Genomic DNA, 25,193 nt, shown 5'->3' on the forward strand with positions numbered 1-25,193 from the left:
CATGAATTCTGTTTCCTCGCTGAGCTTCATCTACTATTAAAAATTATATACTTTAAAATAATATAGTTTGACCGAAGACAAAATGCATTCCAGTAGATTTCTTTGATATTTTCGTGGGAAAGGATGGCTCATTTTGTTTCAGCAGGTTGCTGTTTTATAGCAATTGCTCTGTTGCTTCACCGAATCATAGCAGTTCATTTGTTGCTTAAAAATCAGTTTCTTCTTCTGGCATCTCCCATCTAACCAATGATATTAGAATTTCTTCATTTTCTTTTTCTTGACCTTTTTCCATTTAAAATTTTGAGTGTGTGTGTATGTTGGGGGGGCAGTAGATAATCATGATTCTCACATAGCTGGGCTCTGAGAATCAACGTTTTTAACATAAATGTTACTCGGTTATGATAAATAACATTTATGATACATAAAATACCTCAGCCAATGAATTTGTTACATTTTAAGGCTTAGAGTCTATAAAACAAATTAATTTCTTGTTTTCTTTTGGAATTTTCAACTCGAATTCACTTTTTTTTTTTTTTTTTTTTTTTTTGCGGTACGCGGGCCTCTCACTGTTGTGGCCTCTCCCGTTGCGGAGCACAGGCTCCGGATGCGCAGGCTCAGCGGCCATGGCTCACGGGCCCAGCCGCTCCGCGGCATGTGGGATCTTCCTGGACCGGGGCACGAACCCGTGTCCCCTGCATCGGCAGGCGGACTCTCAACCACTGCGCCACCAGGGAAGCTCCGGAAGCCCCCTTGAATTCACTTTGAATGAGACACCAATGAGTTTCCAATTAGAACCTCTCTTATACTCTAGAACCCCCTTTTCTGTCTACCAACTAAATTGACTTCCTTATTCCATGTGTGTCTTAAAAAGAATGTGCCCCAAAGCAAAGTTGTTATATTCCCTTAAAATCTCTTCCTCTTCCTGTATTCCTTCTTTCAATTAATGGCACTTTAAGCCTATTGGGTCACTGGGTATGGGGCCCAAGCACCTGTCTTTTTTTTTTTTTAAATAAATTCAACAGGTGACTTTGAAGCACAAGTAGGTTTGAGGACCACCAGCCTAGTTTATCGTCCTGGCTTCCTAGGTGGTGCTCCAACTTCCAGTTCTTTACCTTTCCAATTTATTTTTTGCATAATAAATTTATCTTCCTAAAATATCTGTTAGAGCATAATACTCCTTTCCTCAAATCACTGCAATGATTCCCTGCTTTCTACAGACATACTGACAGCTGAATATCTTGACTTGACCTTCAAGGATTTCCATTATCTGTTATCTTTTGTTCTCTTGGCCTTATCCACACCTTTTCCTTCAAGAGACCTCATGCTCTAGCCACATCGCTCCCCTTTAAACCTTGGTACCTTTGTTCTGTAAGGGCCCTCACTTCATCACTTATAGCTCTGGGTGTCTACTGAAATTTCATTCTTCAAGGGCCATTTCAATTAGTAAAATAATGACTAAGAAACATCTATATTAAATTTGTCTCTGTATTCTCTACCAGATAGTAATAAGGCCAGTTGTGTCCCCCTTTTGCCAGTTATTACATAGGCTCTTGCACATTGTTGATTGCTTATGGGCTCTTGTCCTCCTTCATTGTCGCACGCCTTCCCATGCTTTCCATGTAATACGTTTATGTGTAAACTCCATACTATTATTGCTAAGTGACTCCAAGGTTCCAAATCCCCTGCTGTACTGAGTGGAATTTCTGTTGAGCCCGTTTTATTATTTCATAGGGATTTTAATAACTAGAAGTGATGATCAGATACTCAATGATTTTTGTGTGTTTAGATTAGATATCAAATTCTAGTGCTCCTTGCATTTCACCAATTTGGTTTGCTTGAAATTGTGTTTTGTTTGTTTTGTTTTTTGCTCACTGCCATGATGGTCTCCTTTCCTTTGGTTGGTCCAGTAAACTGTATGCAGAGGGAGAGATTAAAGGAGATGAGAGAAGGCAGAGAAAGGTTGGAGGCAATCCTAGTGCTCACAGATAGGGCGAGTTGAAACTCTACTTCCTCACTTTCTATGTTCTAAGTATTGGTACACTTGACTATTTGCCTCTGTGCAACAATGGCAACATTTGTTGGAAATATGAATATAATCTCCGGAAGTTATTCCTCTGAGAAGGAAACTACTCATTTAGATTTGTAAGCTCTGCTATAGTTCAATTGCATTGCTTCTCAGTCACATCACATCTGTTTGAGCCAGTGACTGTTGCCCACATCTGAACCCAGCAGTATGAAACCAACCATGACCTCTGTGCCTAATGCAAGGCCTTGTAAGCTACCTTTGATCAATTCTCCAAGGCCATCTTTTACACAGACACTAATTACACAACTGGCATCCGAAGAGAGATTGTCCTTGATTTGAGAATAGCCAGACAACTCAGTCTTCCAAGGATCCAGATGACTTTGGTATCATCCTGTCTCCCTTGATTCATACATATAGTACCGCAATTCAGTTTCCTTCTGGTAAGATAATTGAGGTTTGGAAATAGATATATTCAAGGCTTACTTTTAGAGCACTTATTTTTAAGATATTATGTGGCGATTTCCTTCGTATAATATTATTGTTAGGGTACATTTTGTACAGAGAGGAAAACAGAGACAAGATGAGCTGGGTGACTTTCATTGAGTTGATGGTAGATTATGGGTGAGAAATGAGAAAGGTGGCTTGCCTATATGGAAGATAAAAGCAATAGAATGAGGGGTGGAAGGCTGCCAAGGAGGAGTATCTGTCTCAATTTGGATGAAGGCTGGCTCTGCCTTTAGTGCCGTCTGAATTGTTCATCTGGGTGATGCTTTGATGGGGAAATGCATGGTAATTGTGGTGACTCGAGTTATCAGATTGCTAATGAGAGACACAAGTCTTTTTCTAGAAGGAGATCCATCCTCCTGGGAGGATGTAATGCCTAGAGTTAAAGATTACACCATATAAATTAGCACTCGATTACAGGTTGCTTGTATTGTTCACTCACTGTTTTATTCTCTAATCCAATTAACAAACATACTTCGAAACCTTCTAAGTGCTATCTGTTGGTACAGTGGCGAGCCATAACCAACTTGGTCCCTAACCTCACAACACTTTAGTCCAGTGGGAGTTATCTGTACGAATATACAAATAATTACAAGTCGACATAAATGCTATTAGTGGGAAAAATAGGCACTGATCTCTTTTTTATTAACAGTTATATTGAGGTATAATTTAAATACCATAAGATCCATCCATTTGACACTGATTTTTTTTTAAAGCAAAAATCAGATCATGTCTCTCCCCTGCTTGAAATTCTTCAGTGGCTTTCTGATGCTGTTGAAAAGAGCTAAAACTTAACCCGGCAGTAGCCTTAGAGAATCCAGATCTTGAGGCTCACTCTGCTGTAGCCAAAATTGCCTTCTAACAGTTCAGAGAGGTATCGCACTCTTTTCTGCCTTAGGACCTTGGCACATGTTGTTCCCTATGCATTACATGAACTTTCCCTGATTCTTCATATAATTAGACCTTTCTCACCATTCAGATCATTGTTTCAAAGTCACCTTCTCTGAAAGCCCTTCTCTGGCCATACTATGCAGAGTTTCGACTCCCCACCCTCTGTCTTCTCTTCATTCCCAGCACAGGTCCCAGCACCTGTTCTTCCTCCATGCCAGTGATCCTAAGTTGTGCCAGTTTGGTCTGTTCAATATGTTTATACGGTTCTTAAAGAGACCACCTTCTGTCTTCCTTGTAGTAGAGTGAACAAGGTATTGGGCATATACGTGGTATATAGAAAAACGAACTTGTTATAAAAATCTTGAGAGTAATACTAACCGAAGTATGTGTGGACTGGTGCTGGTCTGCTGTTTGTTACCAGTCAGAGATGATAGAAGGAGAGAAACTGAATATAAGCCTTTAGTTTATAAGCAAGTTGACAGAGTAATATGGCTGTTGAATCTAATACTAAAAAATCTTGGGCTTGTATTTTATATGTCTTGTTTTGTTTATTTCATGTTTTTTAGTAATTTATTATTGTGCTTTTATTGTGTGAATATTTTGGGGAAAATCTGGCCCCTCTTCACAGAAAATTTGAGAAGCACTGTTTTAGCAGACATGATGTGGGAGGGGCCCGGGGGAGAAAACAGAATTTTTTCAATGCATCTTGCTAGAACATTGAGTAGGAAGTGATCTTTCCTTGTTAATTTCAGGTGGGGGGTGTGTGTGGGGGAGGCAGGGACGGTTGACTATAATGGAGGCATTTTTGGAGAGGGGGAATGAGAGTCTCAAAGTTGGGTACTTTAAGCTGACAATTGCCTGTCTTTCTAAATGCATGGTAGGGCGTTGGACCCCTGCCCAGTCCCCACTCCTCATTCCCTTGATACTCTGCTGTATCCTGTCTTCATTTGGAGAAGAAAATGAATCCTGAACCACCAGAGAAGCTGTGTACCCAGGGGAGGTGACTGGGCTCCTGGCATCGGGGACCAGGGGGGATTTTTCCCTTCAAGCTCACCTCCTTTGCCTGTAAGGCTGGGCTCCAGCCCAGTGAGCTCTGTGTTTACATGCTGTCTGCTGAGGTGTCAGTGATCACAACACGTGACTTTGAGCATTTGAATTTTTATTTAGAACATTAAAAATGGAAGTACAAAGAAAGGGAAAGAGTAGAGAACAGAACAAGAAGACCTGGGAGGGGAAGGGAGCAGAAGGGAACAGTTGTTATTGGCAAGCAAAACAGCATGATTCAATGTCATTCAAACTTGTTTTCTCTTTAAACAAAGTGGGCCCCTCTCTGTTTCAGGTACATCCCTAGATCTGGGAAGCTGCAGAGTTCACTTCTCCCAGCTCCAGTTACTCCTGGATGCTTCTTTGGAGTTCTATTTTTTGACTAATGCTTTTGTTTTAGTAAAATTTTAGAAAAATTAGATATAATCTAGTACTCCCCATCGTTATTTTCTGGCATACTAATCATATGAATGGGGCAGATGGTGAGGGAAGGAGAGAAGAGAGAGCAAGAGAAAGAAGAGGGATGAGGGAGCAGGGGAGAGGAATGTGTGTGTGTGTGTGTGTGTGTGTGTGTGTGTGTGTGTGTGTGTGTGTGTGTGTGTGTGTGTGTGTGTGTGTGAGGGAGAGAGAGAGACAGGATGAATATGAATGTAGCAGGGGAGAAGACAGTGATGGAGATGTAACTGGTGCCTGCTAAGATACATTTCATATTGGCCCATTGGACGCGTTTCAAACCCAGATTCACAAAGCTGTCCTTGTGTTTTTAAGTCTTTTTCTCTCTGATTACTTCACCCTCATAAGTTTATAGTTTATACGTCATTCATATACATTTACGTCTCTGCAGATGTTCTTATGTGACCTTTGTGGGGCTGGCCTTCTGTCTCCCTGAGATGCTTGGGTGGGTAAAATGAGAGGAGCGAGGTGCTCTTGGTAAAGTGTCTGACCAGCCTGGACTGGAAGCCTAGCTTGGCAGTGGATTAGCTGTGAGACTTCAGACAAGGCATGTATTTTTTCTGAGCCTGTTTCCTGATCTCTAAAAAGCTTGGGGGAAATGGGTGGGTAGGAAGTCTCTCCTCACTGGAGACATTAAAGGAAAAGCCTAAAGAGAACAGCTAGCCCAGCAGGGAGGAGTCGCAGATAGTCAGCGCTCTTCCCCCTTTGTCTCTTGGCACAATGGCTAACTTGATCACCGGTCCTACGGCCCTCTCCCGCTGGCAGCTGACATTACCTAACTTCCACTTGTAGGGTCCACAACTGTCCCCAACCCTGGGACCAGCCTCAGCCTAGGCAAGGAAACCGTCGGGTCTTCTAAGGCAGAGGTTAACTGGCGCAGCACTGAATGAGTCCTACCGTGGCTTACAGTTTCCCCTGGCGCCTCAAATGCTTGGAGATTTTTGGTTTATTTGGGGGGGCTGGGTACCGAACATCTGTTGTTGGATCATCTCAACCCGGATCCAGTTTGTTCTGTGTCAACTATTCAATGGCTTTGATTGATCTTTTAGAGCTGCAGCTCTGTTTAGAATGTAGCTAAGGGCACTCAACACCTTGCTTGGCTTTTGCCCCCCTGGACTGATTTGAAGTCTGCTCTATGACAATACCCCAAGGCTAACAGGGCCCTGCTTGTGCTCCGCCACTTATGTCCTCTATATTCACCCAGCTGCTGCGCCTACACTCTCACTCCTGGCCTTCCCTGGTCCAAACTGACCCTCCACGAGGGAAGAAATGTAGAGCTGGAAGTCACCTTGGAGTGTTTTTCAAATTTTAGCCTCTAATATACCCCCTTTACAGGGTTTTTTTGCCGCATGGGTGGATCATCTGAACTAGTCTTTACCTCATATATTTTCTTTACATCGACTAAGCTCTTTAATCTAAATATCTAATTTAGCTTCATAGAATTGACGGGAGAGTTATCTTTTTTGAATACACATTTAATATAAATTCAAAACTAATCAGTCTAAGAAGTTTTGCCATATACTACCTCAAATCATCTCATGTGCAAATAGCACACTTTGGGAAACCCTGATCTGGTCTATCTCTTCATTTTACAGATTAAGAAACAGGTTCAGAGAGGTTTGGTTTGTCACAGGCTAGTTAGATCAATTCTTGGGATTCGAACCTATCTCCTAGCTCCTGGTCTAGTGCTTTTTTTCTTTATTATGCCTAGGGTTAGTCTAGGGGTCTGCACACTATTATTATTATTTTTTGTTTTGTTTTTGTTTTTTGCGGTCCGCGGGCCTCTCACTGTTGTGGCCTCTCCCGTTGCGGAGCGCAGGCTCAGCGGCCATGGCTCACGGGCCTAGCCACTCTGCGGCATGTGGGATCCTCCCGGACCGGGGCACGAACCCGTGTCCCCTGCATCGGCAGGTGGACTCGTAACCACTGCGCCCCCAGGGAAGCCCAATGCACACTGCTATTGACATATATGAAACAAATCACAATACACAACATGCCTGGGAATGCAGTGGAAAGGATCCTGATCCAGGACCTTACCATGAAAGAGAGAGAGGTTGCTTGACTGACAAATTGTATACCTGCTGGTTACCTCTGGTACTAAAGTAGAGACACATTACCACCTTAGGGAGAGTTCTGGAAGAGGAAATAACAATCAATTGTGGAACAACCCCTAAAAAGAAATGACACCACTGACTGATACAGAATTTGTAAGAGACTTACTAACTCTTTGATTATTGGCATGTCCACTTCTGGCCTGACCAGATCACATCTCTGGCCTGTGCTCCCGATGAAATCTTTTGTTTCTTCCGGGGGTTTCAACAAGTTAGAACTTTCTGCAGCTTGTTGTCCTATGAAAGGTCTTTGTTGAAGCATTTACAGAATACCCAGGTCTTGTCACTTTAGGATTGCTACCAGGGAAGGTCCATGTAAAAACACATAGAAGTCATTGCTGGATAGATGGGACTTAGCAAAGGGGACACTTGGGGCTCTGGTGCAGGTGGTTCTAGAAAGCTTAGGTAGGCAGTGTGAGTGTTTTTGGTTTTGCATCGGTAGAAGAAGGCAGTGGTTCTGTGCTGTTGTTACACCAAGATTCAGATGAGAACTTCTTCCCTTGTGTATGTGTCCTTAGCTTTCATCCAGCTGGCTCATCTTGAAAGGAAACATCTTCTTAGCTCCAGTTACCCGTTTTTGATCATCTAAATGACTTCTAAATAGTTTTGGTTTGCTGTGTGTATATATGTATATGTGTTTTGGGGGTATTTTTAGCTGCTTAAAAAAATCTGGTCACCACGGAAGGCATAATGTGGCTCATTGTTTTATCAGAGGTTAGTAACGGCTCCTATCTGTATTGCCCATATGCAATTTGATATAGAGAACAGGGACTTATGGAGACACATGGCTGTATTCAAATGGAAAGAAGGTCACTAGAGGAAGAGAAGGGGTGGCAGCTCAAAGCATGGTAAATGAATTCATGTTTTCATTATCCAGACTGACATGACACTATATATTACATTCTTTCTGAGGGAACAGACTTTGCTTATTCTTGTAGTAGGCATCTTTCCAAGGTTTCATAATTCTGAGTTCTGTGTTAGGCATCCAGTTTACCATTCTTTTCCCCAACCTTGTCCTAGTGATTTTCTCTTGCAGTTCTGTCACTCTACATGCTTTCACTTCTGTCAGGTCTGGGTCTCAAAATTGAAACCAAAGTTCTGAAGGATTGTCAGTAGGATTAGAGAGGCCCAGTTAGAAATCCAGAATGGGAAAGGTCTTTATAGATCATCTAGTCACCTTACGCCAACTGAGACAGCCATTGATGTGCAGGGCTCAGGCTTAGATCTTTTAACATAGAACCTGCCTCCAGGACGTGAGTTAGCCGACAGTCTCCAGCTTCAGGCGCCTTCAGGATTTACCCCAGCTCGCAAGCGGGAGGTGGGTGCTTCCCAGGCAGTTGCCAGCCAGTGGCTGCGCAAGGTCGGGGTACAGTGGCTTGCCATTTGGGGGCAGCATGGGCCTCCTCCAGGTGGAGTTGTTGCACTGTAGCTCCCAGGTGTGCTAGCCCATGGTCTGAAGATCTTTTTTTTTAACTTTTAATTTTATATTGGAGCATAGTTGATTAACAACGTTGTGATAGTTTCAGGTGTACAGCAAAGTGATTCAGTTATATACATACATGTATCTATTCTTTTCCCATTTAGGTTGTTACATAAATATTGAGCAGAGTTCCCTATGCTGTACAGTAGGTCCTTGTTGGTTAAACATTTTAAATATAGCAGTGTGTACGTGTCAATCCCAAACTCCCTAACTATCCCTCAAACTTCCTTCCTTTTCCCCTCCTTCGCTGATATCAGACCTGAATTGTGGTCTGAAGGGCTCCCTTGCTACTTGTGTCCCTCTCCCTTTTACTTTTCACAGGCATTACTCCCAATAAATGTCTTGCACTTCTATTTATATCTCAGCATCTGCTTCTAAAGGATCCAGCCAATACATCAATGAACTCCCCACTCCCATCTGAGTTTTACAGTATGGAAACTGAGGTCCTCAAAGGTGAGGTGACTTATCCAACATCCCATAGCTAGTGAGTAGCAAAGTCAGTAGGACAACCCAGAGTCTCTGACCCCTAGTTCAATGCTCTTTCCCAAACTTCAGTCATCCATGTAGCACCACAACTGCATATACCCCAAACAGATTTTGCTGTATCTGTTTATAGCAACATGCTATTGTTTACTTGACACATTTGACATAAACAATTATTTCATTTGTTGTTAAATCTCTAGCCCTGTATGAAGTAATAACATCCATAAAATTTGGGTTTTGATGTGCTAGTTTTATGTTTTTCTAGTACATAGTAAATAAATACATTTACCATTGTAATAAAAAAAAGTTCGTGTGTGCACTGCCTAAAGTTGTCTCATGTACCATCAGTGCTGAGTGAACCCTAGGCAGAGGAGAAGAGGAAGGGAGAGGGAAGAAGGAAGGAAGAGAGGAAGGAAGGAAGGAGAACAAAATACTTTTGGGTGAGAAAGAAATGGTAAAAATCCATCAATACCTGCCTCAGATACCTTGCTATAACCTCCATGTTTCCTGCCAAAGCCTGGCCTAACCCCCAGCGAGTCAACAAACATCCTTTACCAATCAGTTGTCTAAAAACAAATTGGATGTACTCAGATGTAAATTAAGAATCAAGATTTCTTCTCCTAAAAGAGTCAATTCATTTGTCCCTACAGTGGACTGAAGCGCTCCACTTTGAGCAATTTATTGGACAAGATGCACACAACATTTCAAAGCAGTAGCTCTAATCTTCATCTTATAAAGTGTTTGAGTGCACACACTTCTTAAGGAGGTTTAAGTAACATTTTCTTTCTCATTTAAAAATATTCATTATTAAAATAAGATTTTTTTCTTTGATTTAAGAAATCTAAGAATATAATTACGATAATCTTTCACCTTTGTTGCTATTCTTTTGGTTTAAGAGCTCTATAATGATTATGATTCTCTTGTGCTAATGAAATAAAGTTGGGGCTAGAACTCATGTCATGTAATAATTTAATAGCTTCTTAGTATCATAGTGATAATTTACCATTCCTCTTTCATTACAGGGAGATAGTATTACTCAGAACCTCTGCCAAACATATATTACGGATTTAGAAGCCACTTTGTTAATTCCTAAACCAATTGTCCTTTTAGAGAAAGAAGACCTATAAACCAACCTTAGTAAAAAGTAATTTCTAGAATGTCACAAATTTTAAAGGCATGGGGAGTTTGAAGGTGAAGATTCAAGTTGTGTTTTGGTATACGTAGAAAGGTGGCTATACACTTTGACAGACAGGACTACTTAATTGTTCTGTGTTCAAACCTACTGCTCACATCTGGTTTGAAAAGATTTGGTAGTGGCCTGTTTCTAGAAAGACAAATCCAATACTAATGTGCACATACACTTGGATTAATTGGGGAAAGAGTCAGTTTCTTGTGTCCCCTGTCCTTTGTTTTACATTTGAAACCTGATTAAAATGGTTGACGTTTCAACTCCAAATTAAATCTAAGAATAATCAGTGAAGAATCATATCAAATTATTAGTTTTTCAGCGAGGAGAGGATATAAGCTTCACAGCTAAAACAGACACAGCATAATTGAAAACAAGGCTATTGCATTCAGGTTTTAGTATTTACTGACCCATTTCTCGAAGTGTCTAGAGAACACATTAGGTTCTTCTTGTATTTCTTTTAGGGATAATTACAGGTGACACAAACTAAATAGAATATAATGCCCTGGAAACTTAAGCTCTGCTTGTTCTTACCAGGTTAGCAAGCATGTAGTGGTAACCCCTTGAATGCTTCCCCAGGATCACAACCTGCAGAAATAAAAAATAAGAAATATTGCTTATTCAAGGACATTTTCAATTGCACAGTCATTGGGATGGCTAGAGCAAATTACTTTTAAATAATCGACAAAGTGTTAGGTCATTTATATATAGTAAATCATAGTTAGTTGGGCCAGATTTCTTTTTGTTGCATTTTACTTTCAGGCATAGGATACAGGGAGAATTGCTAATATGAAAGTTAAAAATGTCAACAGCAAGGGAAGAAAGCTCTCTAAACTTCCAGGTCGGTGGCATCATTACCACTTAAAATAGATGGCAAAAGTGATGAAACTGATGATCCCTCACCCATGAACTGGATTTCTGTACTCAGCTGTTGAGCTGGAAAATGGGCTGAACTTTGCATACAAATTAGAAAATAGAATGTATGGTACATTTTTCTTTCTTTATCTGGAATGCTTAGGGAATAGAACACTCAAGGAATGGGGTTAATGTGATTTTTCAGGTTAATCGAGGTTGCTTTTGCTTATTGAAAACTTTTCTAGCAGAAGCAGTTGAGAAAAAAAAAACTTTTCTAAAATGCTTGCCTTCCTTTTCTTACCTTAATATGAAAGACTTGTGAACATCTGTACATCTTTTGGTGCTGAATGTGCCTTAAGGTAGTGGGGGAAGGGATTTTTCCCCTAGGGGTTATTTGGCAATGCCTGGAGACATCTTGATTGTCCCATCTAGGAGGGGTGACTGGTATCTAGTGAGTAGAGGCCAGAGATGCTGCTAAATGTCCTATAATGCACAGGGCAGTCCCCACAGCAAAGAACTATCCAGCCAAGAGTGTCAGTAGTGCCGAGATTGAGAAACCCTGCTTTAGGGTCATCACTCTTCTCATAATTTTCATGAGTAGCACTGTATTAATACTAAGCTTTACAGTTTACAAAGCGCATTTTTATTATCTCAAAATATGTAAGTGGATTGAATATTTTCCAACTAAATATATTGGTTGGCAGTTGAAAGGTTTTCACAGAATACCTGACGTAAGCTTATTTCCTTATAGTTAAGCACAGCAAAAATTCTGGTTAATTGAAGATTTTATAAAATGTCATTGTTTTGAGTACTGACTGTACAGTACTGACTGTATGCAGGAGTGGGAGTGAGGAGGGGGATATGATAGAGGTTAAAGACACAACCAGAGGCACAACCAGGTTTTGTGCAGGCCTGAAGCTATTATCACTTTAAGAGCCTTCTTTAAGAAAAATAATACAAAATTATGAATACAGTATTTGGAATAAGACCTCAGAGAGAACCTGTGCAAGTAAGGGGCCATTAAACTTCATCATATATTCCTCTATGGACACAGCTGTCAAGGGTCTAAAAACAGTTTGAGAAAACAATGTGCACATATCAAACCAGAACTATATATAAAAGGTCATAATGATAATATTAAAAACAATTGCCCTTAATTGAGTTCCTAGCATATGCCAGGCACTGCGCTAGGTGCTGTATTTAATCCCTAGAACAATTAAACAGATTAAGTATCATAAGTTTCATTTTACAGATGAGGTATCTCAACCAAAGAGAATTTAAGTAATTTACCCAAGGCCACACAGCTAAGAAATGCTAAAGCTGGAATTAGAACCTAGGTCTGTGTACCTCTAGAACCCACGCTCTTGGCAGTACATTACATGGTTTCTTAATATGTGCTAAATGTCAAATATCAAGAATTACTCTAGGTTCTCGGAGAAGAGGAAGAAGAGATGTCTAAGGCCTGCTGGGATGGATAGGGAAGGCTCCCTGGAGGAGATGAGGTTTAAGCTGGCCCAGAGGTGTGGAACCACATATTTAAATATCATGCTTATTTCAATTCATTTTAAGTACTGCGAGAGAGAGAGAGAGAGAGAGAGAGAGAGAGAGAGAGAGAGAGAGAGCGAGCGAGCGAGAGAGAGAGAGCGAGCGAGAGCGAGCGAGCGCGCGCTATTTTTGATTAATTTAAAATATGAGCCACGTATCTGACTGATTATTTACGGAGGAAATGAAAGGTTAATGAATGTCTTGAGGAGGTGATTTCTCACACCACTGTGACACAAAATGAGCTGTTAGGTATCTGCTGGGATGTATTCTTCAGTGTCCGCTTGTGAGAAACATCCTTCCTGGTGATGTTTGTTAACTTTGATGGCAAGTTGGGACCATACATTTGTTGCATTTTTAATTCCCTGAGAACCTTCAACATAATATAATCAGGGGGTTTTGAGTTCTGTTAGAAAAATGAGCATGATTCCTAAGGACATCTGGCAGAGCTTGGAGAGAAATAAAGAAGCAAGCCCAAAGGAAACAGAGTAAGTCTGTCTCACCAGAGGCAGGGTTTAGTGTTCTTCTGAGCATAAGAAAGGCAACAGGGAGCCACAGAAAACATAAGTGTTAGACGACCCCCGAAAGAGAACCCAGGAGCCCAGCCTTGTCACATACTCAGTTTGATTGTGGGCAAATCACTCAACTTTCTCCAGCCTCCATTTCCTTACCTGTAATCTGGGACCATGAGCCTGGCCTTTCCTATCTCAGCACTGTTGTCAGAATTAAACTGAATAACATCTACAGAAGTGTTTGGGATGTGCGTTATGTAATTGCGTGGGGTTAAATAACCGTGGAGAGAGGTCATTCACTAAGATAGTGTTTTTCAGGTTCAGAAAAACTTGAAGCTATTAGAATATCCCCTTTAATCCATGCCCAGATGGTCTGTGCAAAGCAAACTCACTTATTTGAAGGTAGCTCTCTCACAGCACTACCCTTTCGAAATTTAGTTTAAACTGGAAGAGGTGGGAAAGTTATCTAAAGGTAGGAGCCTCTGGGTGTCACAAAGCTGTTGTGTTAAAAGCCGTAGTTATTTCCTCATCCTCACTTTCAGTGCCTTCTTAACTCTTATTTAACACACAGTTCTTACCAATTTTGGTTTTCTAGTTCACAGTAAGTGAAAAGCTACACATTAGAAGGGGTGTGTATGGAGGGGGGTGGTGATATTAGACAGAGGCACATTAGCAGCAGAGGAAGTGACAAACTGACTTAAAGGGGAAGGAGGAGTCCCCCCCAAAAGCAGACAGCACTGTACTACGGCACAGTGTAATCATGGATGTTCATCCTGAGTGCCTGAGTCATCAGGGTATGGCTTATTGCGTTCAGTAATTTCTGCTGAAAAACCTAGGGAAATTATAATACATCCGAGGGAAGGTTTCCATCAGAAATGCTCAAATTCCCGATACTTAAGAGAGTACATCTCAATTATCTTGAAATGTTACTCACGTAGGGCAGCAATGATTCTACTGATGTGAGCTAAGTGAGGCCTCACTGCCAAAAGTGTCATGTTTTGCTCCTGATCTTTCCTTTCTTTGAATTTTTGGTGCAGGGCTTATCAGAGTAGGGGTGGGCTGGGAGGCTTGTGCGTAACACGGTGCACAAAGGAACAAGTTAATGGGAGCGCTTCTTGTTCAGTTAGTCTTAAATCTTTTTTCTTTCCATCTGTTACAGATGAACAAGGCATAAATTGTACCCTCAGTTCTTTAATGACTTTGGTAACCAAGAGAATATTCAACTTTGCTTTTACAGTAATTATAATCGCTCTTTCTGAACTAGTTTCAGAACTTCAAGTATAAAAGCCGTTTTACCGTCTACTGTGTGAAATTTAAGGAGGAAATATCAAGCTCCCAGATCCATGTTGTGTGTTCACTGTGCCTTTGTCAGACTTGTTGGAGAAGATGGATAGCTTGATACGATGGTAGATATGATAAAGGCAATAAGGGAATATGTGTGAAATGTAGACAAAATTCATTGTTTTAAGGAGATTTAGTTTTACGCCCACAAATAGGGCGTAAAGAAATAATGCCACAATCCTCATTCACTGAAACTTAAACAGCAGATTCATTCACTGAACCATGCAGGTGGCAGAGCATTAAATTATTTGTTGAAGGTCAGTGAATCATAGTCTACCCATTTGGGGGAGACCTCCCTTTACTGACTCCTCCATCCACTTCTCTGTGAAATTGGGGGCTGGGTATCACTGAGCAGTTAAAAATAATTCAGAAGATGTTCAGCTGGTTTTCCAGAGGCCCTTTCTCTTCCAATTTAATGCTTAATCTAGACATTTTCGTAATTTTAGAAATCTGAAGTTAAATTCCTCCATGAGACTACTCGAGAGAGGCCCACAGACCCTTTGGGGGCAAAAGCATCTGTTTTTCTATGCTCATATTTAAAAAAAATATGTGTGTGGAAAAGTGTCTATGTTTTTTCCCTTAGATCCATCTGGTATGCAGATTAGGTTATTTGCAGACCTAAGTATCTCCATGTTTGGATTTTCTACATCGGTGCCAAAAAAGGATCTATGTATAATGATTGATCTTGCTTTGAGTACAGAACATTCCTTGCCGTTCACCTTAATCTGTTTCTCTTTGATTTAGGTACCCTGAGAACATGTGGTGGGCTGGGGGGAGAAATGAGGGAGGTTTCTGGTTTTAATTCACCAGATTTACCTGTTTATAGGTATTTTCTCTTTAAGAAAAAGCTATTAGACCACATTTTTTGGTGTGTGTTCAAAGAGAAGACATTTCTTCAGCGCCCCCCCCCTTCCCTTTTCTACTTCCTCAGTTACAAAAAGATACTGCTGTCCTACGGCAACCTATCTGATTTCAGCTGTGTTGGGAGTTAAGTGGTGGTAAGCTACAGAAATCAGCCTCAGAATATGCCAGACTTCCCAAAAGAAGTCTTCCATCAGATATGATAAAAGCCGTTCATTTTCTTGAGTGAAAACCCCGAGCTACTAAATTGCTTTGGTCTTAGGAAAAATATATCAGAAGTCCATTCCTTTAGAATTATTTTTCTAATAATCTCAATCTGCACACACACGCTCTCCAACCGAATGACAGTGCTTCATATTGCGGTCATCTCACTTGAATAAATGTGCTGGATGAGTGAGGCCGAGAAGAGACAATCACCCAAAGCCAGCCCAGTAGTGGGGGTGGCACAGATGGAAAACGAAAGGTTGAAGCTTTTCATAAAGAAGGAAAACGGGAGTATAACTGAGAAATCTCATCACTGTGTATACTGTCTTCAGGGGAAGCTTATGCAGAGAGAAGGCAACTGAATAGAAAATAAAATCTATTTTATCAAATCTAAAATTGTCAACTAAAATGCTAGGATGTGAAGATTAGAGGACAAGGATTTCACCAAAGAACATGTCTTTGGGAAGTTTCACTTCCCAGACTTCAATATGGCATTCACTAAGACGAATGGAGTATGCGGAAGATGTAAACAGTGGGAGAGGCAAAGAGAACATACAAATAAGAGGCAGTAAATGGCCACAAGTAAGTTAAAGGAGCAACAGATTATTCCTGCTCGTACGAATAAGGGACCATTTCAATGCATGTTGATCTTGGTGGGAACACCTCATTGTATTAGCCCTTAAACATCATTTCTCGAATTTCATTTCCTTACAAACTTCCTTAACAATCTGTGATCTATCCACATACCACAATACTATTATTTTCTTAATATTTATCTTTATAGCTACTCATTTACTTAAAGGTAGCGGTGTCCAAAGCAATAATATCCATGAAACTACATACAAGAAAATAAATACAACTGTGTGAAAATAGAATCTATTCATCCAGATGTCACTGAAAATCCTCTGGTGTACCATCAGGAGTGGTGGGTAATATTGCCTGAACGCAGTCGTGTCTTTAGGGAAGAGAATAAAGATCACGTCTTCCTGTCCAGATAAAATACGGTTAATTTGCCTTATGGTTCAAATCTTAAAAGAGTATCCCCATCTACTTTCAAAGGTTCACGAGTCTTATAAGGGAGCAAAATGATGGGCAGTCTGGGAGGTAGCAGATAATGCCTGGGACTGCATACAAATGACAAATGTGGAAGCTTACAAAGCCTTTCCTAAGGCAATTTCCATGTACTGCCCCACCTAGGAAGCCCAGCAGCTTTGATCAGCTAGAGTCCTTGGTCATAGGGCCAATAATAAATACTTAAAACATCTGGACCTTTCCATCAGCTAACTTCCTGTAATGTGATGCATTTCCAAACAGTCTTTTCTTGGAGTATCTCATCTAGAAGGCCTTTCACAGCACCCTATTTTTATTTGGAAATAACTCTAGATGTTTTCTCCGGGAGGTGAGGTAGGGGTGATTTTAACTAGTATTCAACCTAGAATAATAGAGCAAAAAGAATATTAGTTTCTCTTCAACGTAGCCATATGTATGACTTTTGTAGTCTCTGCATTTTGCATTGGCTATCCCCCCAAATCAGCGATAATTTATTTTAAACAATACATTTAAAATAACAGTGTTCTTTATGCATACTTTTATGAAATTTACTGTCACCTATTTTATGTTCACACTTAGAGCAACTTTTGTTTTAATATTTACAACCTTATTCTAAATATCAAGTTGTATCTTTTTTCTTTTCTCTGTAGATCTTACAAAATTGTTTGGGCCCAAAGCACTATAGTCCTGAATTTCAAGATCTACTTGAGGGACTGTATGAGTGGTAAGTAGAAGGCTTGGCAGTGCCACTAGACTCGTTATTTGTATTTAAAAAAGAAAAACAGGAAAGGCAACATCTGGCATAAGGCTGAGCAGTCACTCCAACATGTGTCTTTTCCAGCCACAGCCACTAGAGGATGGGTGGGATAACGCGGGACTTCTTCATTGGCCCAGGAGTCACAGTTTTCCATCTTTAGATATTTATCAGGATCAGCAACTCTAGTATCTCACCTGAAATGACACCTTATAGAATTGAAACTTGTAAGAGTCTAAAACTCTCTATAGATGTGATCTGAATCACCCTTAAAGCTTAGAACAAATAGGTATTTATTAAAGGTGATGTACTAGAAAGAGCCGTGAACATTGAAGTCAGATGGTTCTGGATTCAAATCCTGCCATTTACTTACTAGCTCCGTTACTGTGTGCCAAACTGAACCATGGACGGTTGGGTAGAGTTTTAGCGACCCAGGTTCAGCCCAGGATGTTGAGGCCTTCAAGTCAGGAGGGGAGAGGAACAAACATGGTGTGGGGATGTGTCGAATGAGATGTTCTCCTTAGAACTCCCTGATTTTGCCTCTGTGAATGCACTTTCTGTCCGTGCGATGCTTCCAACGTTTGATACCCTAATCTGTGAAATTTTCTGTTGGCTGAAGGAAGCAAGTGAATGTGTTTTTATTTTCAAGTAAAAGTAAATATCTCTCAGAAACGCAGTGTGTTTCTCGGGCCTTTGGTTTTCAGGATAGTTGTTTACTTGGCAGGTTTCTCTCTCTTCTGGGAGCCATGTCATTTAAGTTTATCTCAACTTGCAAATGGACGACAAATGATAGAGGCTTAGTTCCTGGGAGGTAAAACACAGAATTCTCCTAATTCACAAATGTTTGGGCTGGTCTTTCACTCTGGCTATTTGAATTTCCATTCTCTTCTTCATCTGATAGCTCATCCACCTTTGTGATCACACTGACACGATAAACTATTGGTAGCTTGAAGTCAGCCATGGTGGAAGTATTTACACCACAGAAATCAGCCAACACTACAAATCAGGGCATTTCCCCTCACCTTGAGAGCCAGTTTACCTGCATACCACTGGATTCAGAAGGAATATAGACTGAAGTCCCTAGTGGATGGAAGCGTTGTTTCTCTTAACCACATTCCATTCGTTTCTTCTTTCAATGAACATTTGTTGAATGCCTGCTCTGTACCAATCCTGGGGCCAGACACAGGGGAGACAGAGGTCACCAAAACCTGGTCCCTAGCCTGGAGGATCTCACCATTAGGGTAGGAAAGACTGCCAAGTTCACAGACAACTATAACCCAGCAGAAGTGTGAGAACAGAAATATGTACAGCAGACTGAGGAGAGAATGGTTAACTCATAACCTGTTAGAGATAGAAAGTACTTTGTCTCCAACTAAAGACCTAAAGAATTTTTTCCCTGTGGTTTTTATAAGTGGGAGCCTGACAAACAGGTGACTTAAAGAGAACGCTATTTTGAAAACAAAGAGAGATGTATTTCAGAGGGCTATTTCTCTTGATTTCAGGAGAGCCTTGTTGTTTCACAGTGCTTACACACTAGAGGGAAGATTTTTATTTGGACCAACTATAGGCATTTGTTGTGATGGTAAGCCAGGGCTGGCTCTATAAGAAATTGTGACTGAAATGATTCACTGGAAAAACTAAGTTAGAAGGGGTATCAATGGTTATACAGTAAATAAAAGGCGATCCGCTAAGGCCAATGCATCCCAGCTTTGCCAATTACAAGCTACGTAACCTTAGGCAAGTTACTTAAACTCTCAGTGTCAGTTTTCCATCTGTAAAACAGGGAATATAGTAGTTGAGAGGCAGCGAAGTAGGGTGGTCAAGAGTATAGGCTAGACTGCCTGGGTTTGGGTCCCTACTTTGCCCTTTTATAGCTGTGTGACTTTGGACAGTTAACTTAAACTCTCTGTTTCAATGTCCTCATTTGTCAAATGGGTCTATCACTAGCACCTACTTTACAGACTTGCAGTGAGGAATAAACGAAATAATGTATCTAAAGCTCTTAACACAGTGCCCGATGCTTATCCTACCTATATTAGTTAGGTTTTCCCTGCCTTATTCCTATTGCAATGCTCCCTCCCTCTATCCTCCCCTGTGGCAATCACATCTATCCTTCAAGGCCCAGCTTATATGCAGCCTCTTCCATGAAGCCTTCCCTGATTTTATGTCCTCACTCTTAAAATGTAGAGAAATAGTTTCCTGCCACTATGGGGTGAGGGATTTGGAGAGGTATCAGAGCTTGTTGCAGAGGGGTATTGAGGACACTGGTTAGGATAGCACTGGGTTGGAGGCACAGGAAAGGAGCTGAGGTTTGCAGTTGGAGTTCAGGCGGATAAGCTGAACTGGGGGTTAACCAACAACAAGGTAACTCACATTGCTACCCTCCACCGCCCCTTCCTCTCCTGCCTGCATCATTGATCAAAACCATGAATTCAAACCACACAGAAACCGTTGCTCTGAAGATGTGTGTGGGGAGGTAGGGGATTGTTCTGCCCAGAGACAAAGGAGCACAGGCCATAACCTAATTTTTCATGTGTAGTCATCACAGTGTTTCTACCACAGGAGAGAACAGGGGCTGGGGCCGGGTGGCGAGAGGCGTGAGAGCAGAAATTCGGCAGGGTCAGGAAGGTGGATCTCTCCTCTGCATTATACGCCGTTGCTCAGGAGTCTCGGGCCGCCCCACTCTGACAGTAACAACTGGACTTGGCTCATCTACGCTTCATTTCGGGAGCAAGGAGGCATAGCTATTCCAGGCTTTCTCACTTGAATCCACAGAGGCCTTGGCTGTAGAGAGAACACTAAGGAACACCATTCACATTCCTGGTGGCTCAACCTCGGGAATGTCTTAGGACAGTGTTTCTCAGAGTGGATGCTGTGTGGGTCAGCTGGAGAATCTGTGAAGATGCAAGCACCTGGGCACCCCTCTCTAGAGATTCTGATTCACAAAGTCTAGGTGAGGGCCACAGAGGCTGCATGCTAACATTCAGATGATTCTGCTGCACACTGAACTCAAAGAACTGCCTTTGCATATGATAATAAATGCACTTTGAAAAGCTAACAGCAGGACTGTCAATGATGGATTCTCGTGAAAGCGGGTAGGAAGGGAGATATTGAGCTTACGGGGGTGCTCCCTTGGGGACCTCCCATGGGAAGCCGTGGGCAGGCAGGGGGCAGCCTGAGAACACCCACCCAGACTCCTGGGAAAGGTGCCAAAGGAGGAATTTCTCGGTAAACCCTGAGACAGAGATTTGAGGGTCAGTGGTTTAATTGGGAGTTGATTCCAGGACGTGCTGGCAGGGGAATGAGGACATGGGGCAGCAAAGGGAAAGAAACCAGCACAGGTGCATTAATAAGCAGGGTGGGTCTGAGCACCTCTGGGAGTGGCGTGCCGCACGCCCACCTGAAGGGCCAGGAAGCTGAGGTCTGAGTCTTTCAATTCCCATTCACCACTGGCTGGTAGCTTCTGTCAGGAGGATTAATTCCTCCCCAACACTTCTGACTTGTCTGACCCTCAGGCTGAGAGAAAGTCTTCAAGTGGAGAATCGCATGTGCTTACAATAGGATGCCATTGGCATGTATGGAAACTGCTAGTGCCAAACATGGGTAGGGCACCGACAGCATCTGCTATAACTGCAGTGGCTTTATGTCACATATATTGTACTTTATCGTTTACATATTGCTTTGATATGCGTCACTGCAATTGATAAAAAAAAAATGAGGTGGGTAGTAAAACATGATGGTGGTGGGAGTGGCCTCTGGAGTCAGACCGACCTAGAACCGACCTAGTTCTTCCTCTTTGTAGCTGAGTGACCTTGGACAAGTCATTTTCCCTCGCTGATGCTCACTTTCCACATCTCTAAAGTAGGGATCATAATGGCAGCTATTTCTTAAGGTTATTGTAAGGCCTAGATGCAGAAATGCAGAATTCCCAACAGAATGCCCATGATATTAGGGGATTCAACCAATATTCCTTCCCTTTCTTCCACCCCTCTCTCTCTTTACTCATCTTTTTCCCCACAGCACACAGCCCCAGTGTATGGCGCCAAGGTGGTGCTTAATAAATGTTTCTAACACGGAAGGCTTCAGTACACCCTGAAGAAAAGTCCACATTGCTTATGAGGCAGTAGACTGAAGGTGCCATTTAAAATAATATAAAATCTAGAAAAATGTACTGCGGGGATGGGCATTGAACAAGCTCAGATGCAAGGAAGGCTTCCGCCCTGGAGAGGAAGATGTCTTTTAGACTAGATTTTGAATGATGCAGGGGAACTGTTTTTGGCAGAGAGAAGGGAAGGAGGAGCCCAGGTGGGAAGATGCCCTGGACAAAGGCCTGGTGGTGGGACAGAGACAAACATAAGCTAACATTTATTGAGCACTTACTGTGTACAAGGCACTGTATAAAGTGCTTTTTGTACATGCTTTATTTCATCAAATCCTTACACAACCCTGCAAGTTAGGCACTACAATTAATTTCATCTTCCATGTTAGGAAATTAAAGCACAGAGAAGTTGGGTAACTTGCCTGAGGCCTTACAGGCAGAACATGATGGAGCCTGGAGTCAAAATCATATGTGTCTGACTCCAAGCCCAGTCACTAAGTGTTAGCGGCTATAATGATAGTTACGAATCATAAGAACTATCATTGTTTCTGTGGAATGATCAGCTCCCACCATGGATTCAATAAAGACTGAGTGCCTACATTTATTATGTATTATTACCTAAGTACGGAGCAGTTATAGCCTCAATGTTTGGAAATTCTCCTTTATTGTGGAGCATCCTGGGAAATTCCCCTTTGGTTTCCCCTAAGTATTTCTCAAAGCCTTGGGCTTGGTTCATATGATTATGACTCCCATTTTCGATTCCCTATCAGCATATGACATGAGTTGTCATTGTTTAATCACAAGCTGCACTTGTGATAAATGTTGGATAATCAGAACAAAAGCACAGGAAAAATAATTAGAGGGAACCAAAGGGAAGAGGCTCACAGCCTTGAACAAGAGACTGTGTGAAGGTTTCTAAGACTCAGTCCCTGAAGCTCTGACAATGCATTTTGATCCTTGTCTTAATGCAGATGAATGACTCCATCAAATCATAGGCAGTTTGTCACAGTGCAGGTTATTTAGCTAGTTAATTAAAAGTCTGAATGAGCTGGTGCCTCTCTGCACTGGGCTCTGAAGATAACCAAACTGTGTTCTGACCAGGCAAGTTAATTTAAAATAAGTGACCTCAATTGGGTAATGGCTGCAAGTTTAAATTCAAGAATTGCTATAATTAGTCCCAGATGGATCTTAATTGTTCTTTCAGGAAACAGAGTGAGGAAGGGGGAAAGAGAAATGCCCAAGCCCCAAGTAGATGTTATTTGCCATATCTTTCAAAAGCAGGGGAGCTGACTGGGTTAGGGCATAGTTACTATGGTATAGCAAGACTTCCATTGCTGCTTTCCAAATGCATCCTTCTAGACATAAAATGGGTGTAGCTGTTTTGGAAACAAGAACTAGAATTCAGCTCTCTTAATGATGTGATCTCAGGCAAGTTATTTAACCTTCTTATGTCTGTTTCTCATCTATGTAATGGAGAAAACACTATTAACCCTACCAATCTCAGAGGATGGAAGGAGATACTTTGCAAAACTGCTTTGAAAAAAAATATATAAAGCTCTACAAGGCTGTATTTATTCTTGCTTTAATCCAGGCAAGTTTCATAATCAGAGACTTTTGATTTTAGAGTATACTACTACTCTAGGTGTGTTTCTCTTTTTATTTTTTCCTTCTACTCTGCCATAAACTGAGTACCTTCTGACCTGCACCCCTTGAGAGGTGAAAGGATCACAGCAGGCAGTATGTTCAGCACCGTATCTGTGTGGTGGTACGCGATGTTCTCATTTCTTAGGAGGTGTGCCCGCAGAGCTGAAAATGATTTCAGCTTTGTGTGCTTTTGGGAGAAGTCAGAGAGCACACACACTTAGCATTTCTTTTTTATTACAAAATCGGATCCTTCTCCATTCATGTTAATATAAATCTTTGACTTGAAATTACATGCTGGTACAGCACTGTGGTACCACGAGGTTAGTGTAAGTCACAGTGAGGGCAGGATGGCTTTATCTTCTCTTATCTTTTTATGTGAATGCTTGGTTTCCCTTCACTGTTCTGATACATTCCAATTACACATATCTTCCCAAGCTCTGGAAGCCAAAGGTAATAAGAATTTGTACAATGATAAAGATAAATAAGTGACAAAATCATAACCCAATACAGAGCCTTGGAAGACCAAGAACTTGACCATTTGGGGATGCACAAATAACTGCTTTTGAAGCTACTTTTCTTTCTGGATTCCACTTTTTAAAGGGAATCGTATTGTGATGCCCGCTTGAGTCCCCCTTAATGGAATGTAAGCATCTAAGACAGAGATTTACAACCTATACCTACTGACAGTAATCGCAACTGTTTATCATTTAAGCCTAACCAAAACGCGTTAAAGGAGCTTGCTTTGAAATCAGAATCTGTGTTCTGCCTTGTTAGATGAGCCAAGCAAATAATGGAGTCATGTCTCCCAGAATTGCATTGCTATCAAAGGGCTGTGCCTTTTGCTGAAAAGAGTTTGAGGTCATAATGAACAAATAAACAAACAAAAAACCCTGGTTCCACATTACCCTTCATCGCTGGGAAACACCCATCCATGGGAGCTGCAGAAGGCACAGATTGGCAAGGCTTTTGCAAAGGTTTAAGCCATAGGCTGAGCAGTCGTTTCTACAAGTCTCCCTGGGGAGTTTATGTGGTGCACCATGAGTAAAAGCCGCCAATATGCAGTGCACACAGGACTGGGAATTATTCTCCAAGTGATAAACGTCCGGACTTTTCTCCCCCTGGAAAATGTCAAGAAGCTATTTATTTAATTCAGCAAATATTTATTGACCACTTACTAGGTTCCAAACTGTTTTAGGTGCTGGGGATATGGCAGCGAACAAAACACAAAGCACCCTGCCCTCATGAAGCCTATATTCTAGTTTGGTTGTCTGGTGATCACTCCCTCCTGTGAATTCCTATATTGTTTCTACCTCTCATCCTTCCCTCAGACTACTAAGTATTTACCCAAACTAGGCATGTGTCCGGCCATCCCAGTAAGTCCTCGAGGGTAGGGCCCCAGTTTAAACTCATTAGTGTGTACATCATTCAACACGGTGCCCTGTAGGCAGGTGTTCAGTCAGTGTTTGTGGATGATGAGAAAGAAGACGACTCCAAATACAAGGAAAAAGGATGAGAATTTATATTAACTTCAAATGTTATCTTTCTGGTTTAGTATGTTTTCTTATCAGACTCTTAACCTAAACACTAATTCCAGGCAGTTGGGTGGGAAGTGGGATGGGGGTGAGAAGGCAGGTGGCCTTTTCAGAGTAACCCATATATAGATATCTATTTGGTCCCTGTGTTGGCATAGTCTTGGGTGGTGTGGCACAAGGAAGATGGACATTGGAATCAGAGCTGTGTTCAAATCTGTGTTTTTTCACTCACTACTAGTATGGCCACTATGTATTAGTCCCTCTCTCAGCACCTCAGTTTCTTCACTGTAAAATGATGGGATAGTTTAATCCCTAAGCAGAACCTTCTCGTTTCAGATATCAAGTTACTGTATTTCCTAGTGGAAAAAATTCTGTTTCTTGAGGATCAAAAGTCATGATGAAAGGTAGAGTCGTGTTCTGGTCAATATAGCCTATCTTCTTTTTTTTTTTTTTTTTGCGGTACGCGGGCCTCTCACTGTTGTGGCCTCTCCCGTTGTGGAGCACAGGCTCCGGACGCGCAGGCTCAGCGGCCGTGGCTCACGGGCCCAGCCGCTCCGCGGCATGTGGGATGTTCCCGGACCGGGGCACGAACCCGGCAGGCGGACTCTCAGCCACTGCGCC

At 41.6% G+C, this 25,193-nt stretch overlaps 1 protein-coding gene across 1 annotated transcript in view; it reads right to left on the minus strand.

Annotated features, from left to right (window-relative positions):
* Positions 1–25,193, minus strand: part of GRIA3 (glutamate ionotropic receptor AMPA type subunit 3) — a 291,582-nt gene that overhangs the window by 103,170 nt on the left and 163,219 nt on the right. Inside the window, exon 6 of the mRNA XM_060138030.1 lies at positions 10,713–10,766. Coding sequence (XP_059994013.1) covers positions 10,713–10,766 — 54 coding nt within the window. The remainder of the gene's footprint in view (positions 1–10,712; positions 10,767–25,193) is intronic.

This window comes from Lagenorhynchus albirostris, chromosome X (genome assembly GCF_949774975.1).
Source record: "Lagenorhynchus albirostris chromosome X, mLagAlb1.1, whole genome shotgun sequence".
Taxonomy (NCBI): Eukaryota; Metazoa; Chordata; class Mammalia; order Artiodactyla; family Delphinidae; genus Lagenorhynchus; species Lagenorhynchus albirostris.